The sequence below is a fragment of the Austrofundulus limnaeus genome, unplaced genomic scaffold (assembly GCF_001266775.1).
Source record: "Austrofundulus limnaeus strain Quisiro unplaced genomic scaffold, Austrofundulus_limnaeus-1.0 Scaffold918, whole genome shotgun sequence".
NCBI classification, from domain to species: domain Eukaryota; kingdom Metazoa; phylum Chordata; class Actinopteri; order Cyprinodontiformes; family Rivulidae; genus Austrofundulus; species Austrofundulus limnaeus.
Window position 1 is genome coordinate 138,323 of NW_013953320.1, and position 5,944 is coordinate 144,266.

General features: G+C 35.5%; 1 protein-coding gene across 1 annotated transcript; it reads right to left on the bottom strand.

Annotated features, from left to right (window-relative positions):
• Nucleotides 1-596: 596 nt before the first annotated feature.
• On the bottom strand, nucleotides 597-5,570 carry them4 (thioesterase superfamily member 4). The gene is made up of 7 exons (XM_014029534.1): nucleotides 5,539-5,570; nucleotides 5,223-5,364; nucleotides 3,401-3,593; nucleotides 2,483-2,645; nucleotides 1,792-1,902; nucleotides 1,431-1,555; nucleotides 597-1,350 (listed from the first exon to the last, which is right to left on the bottom strand). Exons 2-7 carry the CDS (start codon nucleotides 5,331-5,333, stop codon nucleotides 1,307-1,309), a joined length of 747 nt encoding a protein of 248 aa, XP_013884988.1. The 5' UTR covers nucleotides 5,334-5,364; nucleotides 5,539-5,570; the 3' UTR covers nucleotides 597-1,306.
• Nucleotides 5,571-5,944: the final 374 nt, after the last annotated feature.

The window sequence follows — 5,944 nt, forward strand, 5'->3', positions numbered from 1 at the left end:
GCCAACTAGTGGTCAGAGGCTGAACTACAACATAAAAATGAACGGCTGGCAGGAAAGTTGACATTTTAAACCTTAATAAAAAATCAAAACAGGGCTTTAGAATATTGATACAGTATCAGGAAATGAAATATCACAATATTTCAGTGTATTGATATTTTCTTACACCCCTACCAGAGACTTCAGGGGATTAATTGTCAAATTAATTGTTATTGTCTAAATACCACAATTAATCGTGATTAATGTTTTTGCCAATATTGCCCAACCCTAGCTTATACATCTTTTCCAAACAGGTCAGAAAATGTAATGGAGAAAACTGAACAGGTTAAAAAGTCTGATCCAAACAGAATATAAAGATATCCACACAGCACCAGGAGAAACTACATTCATTTTTTCTAAACTGACACTTTCAGTACACAACTAAATGTATTTAAAGGCTAAAAAAGTGGATTTTTTATGATATGTCCCCTTTAAGATGTGCTTTCAAAAAGCACAATCTTGATGTATTTAACAAAAATAACACATTAAGAGAATAAATTCCAGGTAACCTTATAAATGACATAAATCATGTTTCTAACAGAGTTATTAATGAGGCTTTAAACACTTTATAAACCTTTAATAAGCAGCTATAGTGCATTAGATAAAAACATTTATCTGTACTCCTCAGCCTCACTATTAAACTGCATTCTTCAATTTATCAACTTTTTATGATTAAACTTTTATCAGTAAGTTGCCTGCATATAATAACTATGAGCATTTGTACATAAAATAATATTTTATTTAAAAATGTAAGCTGAGCAGCTGGTCAGAATGATGTTTATCTGAATGAATAAAAATACAACACCTGAATTTGTCAAATTGTGAGCCTGTTTCAGTGTTTTATAAATATGCTTAATAATGCCTCACAAAGTGTTATAAACTCATTAAGAGACTCCCCTTAAAGCAAAATTTAATCTTTTATAAAGACATCTTTACTGCAAAGTGAAACCAACGATTTGTTGTATTTCCTGTTTAATATCACCTGTTCTTTATCGTCACAGGTGACACAACATCTAACTGTTCTGTGTAACGTAAGCAGCATAAACACTCTCAAAGTTCAAATAAATAAAGTTTTGATCTGTTTTGTGTTCAGAATGCTCAAAGTCAAGTAAACTCACTTGAAACGAAGTAAGATGTTAGTAGAAGAGGTTAAAGTTGATGTTAGTGAGGTTCCTCTAACAGGACCTGGAAAAGGTTTGATCCAAACCGAGCAGCACCGGCAGCTGGACCCTCTGTGCTCTGACCAGCAGGAGGCAGTGCAGGCTTCAGGTCATCCTCGCAGAAGATGGCTGACGCCGACCGACACGAACAGGGCTGAATAAAAAACAAAGACACTGTGAGGACATACAGTAAGATTTCAACCTGATGAGAGGAAAACGAGGAGGAAGGCTCACCTGTTGCCTCTGTGTGCAGTTTAGAGCCATCACTGCTGCTTATTTTACAGGAAACAAACATCTTCCTGCCTTCCTGCTCACCCAGTGTGGACTCAATCAGAACCGTACTGCCCAGTGGGATGGGGCTGGACAACACCATGAAGAAAAAGGTCAACGGGGCTTTTTCTTTTACTGATGACATGTTAAAGATCACTCTTTGTTTACAGCGACAGAATAAACGACACCAGTTAACCAGTAAACATTCAGCAACCTCAAAATTAACTTTTCAAAACCTCATTTTCCATCAATACATTAGTTATATGTTACAGTTAACAGAAGACTGAGGCTAAATAACACAAACCCAGTCTGTGGTGTTTGGTACCTGCGGTAGTTCACGTTCAGGTTGGCCGTCATGACCGGTGCACAGAGCAGAGAGGCATGACTTCCTGTTACAGTATCAATCATGGTGGCTATCGCCCCCCCATGGACATGTCTGCAAACACACACACACACAGTGGTAATTATTACACCTTTATTACAATAACATTTAGCTTTTATGTTGTATAAAGTTTGAAAAACATTTTTTATCTTGTTTTTGCAGATGTTGAACAGTTGATGCTGAAAACTGAGATTAAAGTAAGTCCTGATGCAGCTCAGTGATCCAGGTAGAAAAAATCAGTAGTTCCTCTGGATGGTTCTTCTTCTGTGAAACGTTTCGTCTCTCCTCCAACAGACTTCTTCAGTCTGAGGAGTTTCAGGTGAACTCAGCCTTTTAAGCTCCGCCTCCACGTGGACAAACAGGTTAGTCACATGTGACTAACCTGTTTGTCCTCTGCTAATATAATGCTAATATAATAACTATGATAATAATAATAATAATAATAATGATGATGATGATGATGATGATGATGATGATAATAATAATAATAATAATAATAATAATAATAATGATGATGATGATGATAATGATGATGATGATAATAATAATAATAACAATAACAACAACAACAACAACAACAATAATAATAATAATAATAATAATAATAACAATAATAATAATAATAATATCTCACCCTGGCGGCCCCTCCAGCAGATGTCCAGCTTGGAGGACACACACACACCTCTGTTTGTCGTTGGTATAAAACACAACGTACTCAAACGCTGCTCCGGCCTGTTGGATGTTTCTGGTAAAAAGACGAGCTTTAGACTGGATTATCTTGCTGAGATAAACTCCACCTGATGGAGAGAAAAATAAAAACACACAACAGAACATTCAGACGCTAACAACACATACCAGATTTAAAAAATGCTTCAGGCACAGCTAACAATTACACATCATTGTTTCTAACAGTTTAGAGGAGAAATCACAGGATTCCTGATATTGTTTTGATTTTTATTTCTTATATTTAAAGATTGTTTAAGCTGTTGTTTGTCTGAAGTTATTTTTTAATAATAAAAACTTTTAATAATTGATATACTTTTTGATGGATTTGTTTGTTGCTGTAAATGAATTAGATAAATGAATAAATGCATAAATAAATCAATAATTCTCACTCGGTAAAATCAATCAGGTTATTTGTGGAGTGAATCAACAAACGTGTGTATTTGTCTCTGTAGTACCATGAAACACGTACACACAAATATACTCAATTAATAATTCCTCTTCTTTATTCATGCTGAAAACTAACAGAACACTTTTAACTATTCGTCTAATGATATTTAATTAACAGTTAATAATTCTAGAATTAAGAGACTTAACGCTAAATTAAAAGTTTACACAACTAAATTTGGGGACAAAGCTTAGTTTATCTGCAGTTTTATTAGCATCTTAATAAAAACATGATGATCACACATATTGTTTGAATGTTTTCATACATTGATGAATACGATATGTTTTCATGAATTTTGTGAGTCATTTAGTACAAACTGTCAGAAGACTAGTTCATTTAATGATTACTTTGATCTTTGTATATTTCCTCATCATTCGATACCTATTGCATACTTGAGAGAGCGGTTGTAGCTGGGCAGTCTGGTCCAGCGGCCCCCCTGCTCTCCTCCTCCCTCTGGATCCACCCCACCCTGCTGGTTGTAGTGGTTGTACAGACGCATCATCTCGTCCCCCCAGGAGGGGTTGGGCAGGCTGAAGTCCCGAGCTTTAGGAGAAAGAATTGATGGTACCGCTCTCTAAAGAAAGGAGAAAACAAAATAAATCCTTCGTTAGTGCTGAAGCCACGTTTTGAGACGTAACATCTGGTAGTAGGGGCCAATTCACTAAATATCAAAGTGGGGGTCTCATCACTGCGTCTGGCAGCTCGTTCACTATTTATGTTTTGTGGGGGGTTTTTAGGGCTTTGGGTGATATTTAAAACAACAAAAACAGTTTATTTTAACCATTAAGCCACTTTTTTGGTCTCTTTCTGTTTTAAAGTTTATTTCATTCATTCATAAAACAGTTTATATAAGACAAAACAATTCTTTTATAAAAACTAAAAAGAGTCATGAATAAAAGGAGCAGAAAAAAGTCTAAACTTATAATATCCAATAAAATAATATACATTCATTTCATTCAAAACATATTTTATGCCTTTTCATTGGGATTTTGTGTCAAATTTCTTACTAGTTTGGAAACCATATTGTATAATAATAACAACAACAACAACAACAACAACAACAACAACAACAATAATAATATTAATAGCATCACACTTACAGTAGTAGTAATTGTTCTATAGTTAATGATTAGCACGTAAATAATTTTAACCATATAACAAACAGTTAGTTAAAAAGAAGAAGAACCAAGTCTTTAAAAATATAACCTTTATTTATGTGTGATTCTCAGTCTTTTTAAGATAAATCAACTAAATTTGAAGCATCAAATAATTGTCAAGAATAGATGAATAAATAAAAATGACTTGCTGGAAGGTTTGTCCAGTAAATGATTGGATCTGCAAAGATAATTTATAAAAATGTAGAGCTTTATCTGGTCAAATAATGAAAAGTGCCTTAGATGTTCCAAGTCTGTTAAAATCTAATTATAAAGTAATTATAAGTGCTGAAGATTAATCTTATTTTTAAAAAAGGTACAACTGTTTGTATTTGATCCAGCTGTGGAGGAACTGAAGTGGAAACTCCTGGAACAATGAGAACAAGCTAAAGGATGATCCACTCAGGACAACTGCAGGAGAGCCAGCCTGCAGAAGACTGTGCTGTGCACATTAACAACAAGTATTACGGTAGGAACACATGCGAGTTAGTTTCAAAATAAAAGCTGACATTTTGTAACCCATAAAAACAAATTTATATTAAAAATTATATTTAAGTTGCTGTCTTTATTGCAACTAAACTGTTACCTTCCAAGAAACACTCTCACTTCAGGGTAACTGTACAACACCCACTGATCATCCTCAGCAACTTTGGGCAACATCTGATGTGGCATTTCAGAATAAAAGYCCYACAAACMWTSWKWATWMWSAWKGTTTGTRGGRCTTTTATTCTGAAATGCCACATCAGATGTTGCCCAAAGTTGCTGAGGATGATCAGTGGGTGTTGTACAGTTACCCTGAAGTGAGAGTGTTTCTTGGAAGGTAACAGTTTAGTTGCAATAAAGACAGCAACTTAAATATAATTTTTAAAATAAATTTGTTTTTATGGGTTACAAAATGTCAGCTTTTATTTTGAAATTAACTCGCAAGCGTTCCTACCGTAATACTTGTTGTTAGCGCGCACACCACAGTCTTCTGCCGGCTGGCTCTCCTGCAGTTCAGGACCGAATGTCCGACCCACACATATGACACATATCTGGGTTCCACCTACCATGACGGTCCGCCTCACGCTGGTCCTGAAGAAAAGCCGGGCACACTGACGGCTCAGCTGGGTCTTTGTGAACGACACCAGGCTGGAGAAGTGACCGAGGCTCTTTGCCATCTGTTAGCTGTCTTCTGGACACAAGCTGCTGCTGTTTGTCAGTAAAATACGGAGAAATGTGTCAGTTAGCTGTCACCGTAACAAACTACTGCGGCTTCAGTAACACAACTAACAGCTAAAACTTCTTATTTAAACATATTTAACACGTTTTTCACACTCGGACAATAAAAACGAGCTCTCTACGCGTCTCACTGTGATGTTTTACCGGTGACTTTCGCCTCTACTTCCGGTAACATCAGCTCCGCCTCGTTCGCGTGACATCACGTGGTTCCAAACGTGCATTGTGATTGGTCAGGACAGACAGGCTTTTTCTGTAAGGCTGGTTCTGGTTTTTCCCTGACAAGAGGTGGAAAATATGTCTGTGGTCCAGTTTGACTGCAGCAGGAGCACAGGCTCATTTAAATTTAGATGAGTTCAGTAACTTTGAACTATAAATAAAATTATGCAAATTTTAGTTCCTCATTTATAGGATACGTTTTTCCCACCTATCAATTCTTTATTAGCGGATACATTCTTTTGTTATGTTAAGCAAATGTCATACATAAAATACTTTAGTTATTGAATCTTAATTTCTGTCACAATAATAATAATAATAATAATAATAATAATAA

Coding starts and splice junctions, on each gene's coding strand:
- them4 (XM_014029534.1), bottom strand. CDS start 5,333: ATGGCAAAGAGCCTCGGTCACTTCTCCAGCCTGGTGTCGTTCACAAAG. Junction 2,646..3,400: donor CTCTCTCAAGTATGCAATAG/GTATCGAATGAT, acceptor TCTCTCCATCAG/GTGGAGTTTATCTCAGCAAG. Junction 1,351..1,430: donor ACTGCACACAGAGGCAACAG/GTGAGCCTTCCT, acceptor TTTTTTATTCAG/CCCTGTTCGTGTCGGTCGGC.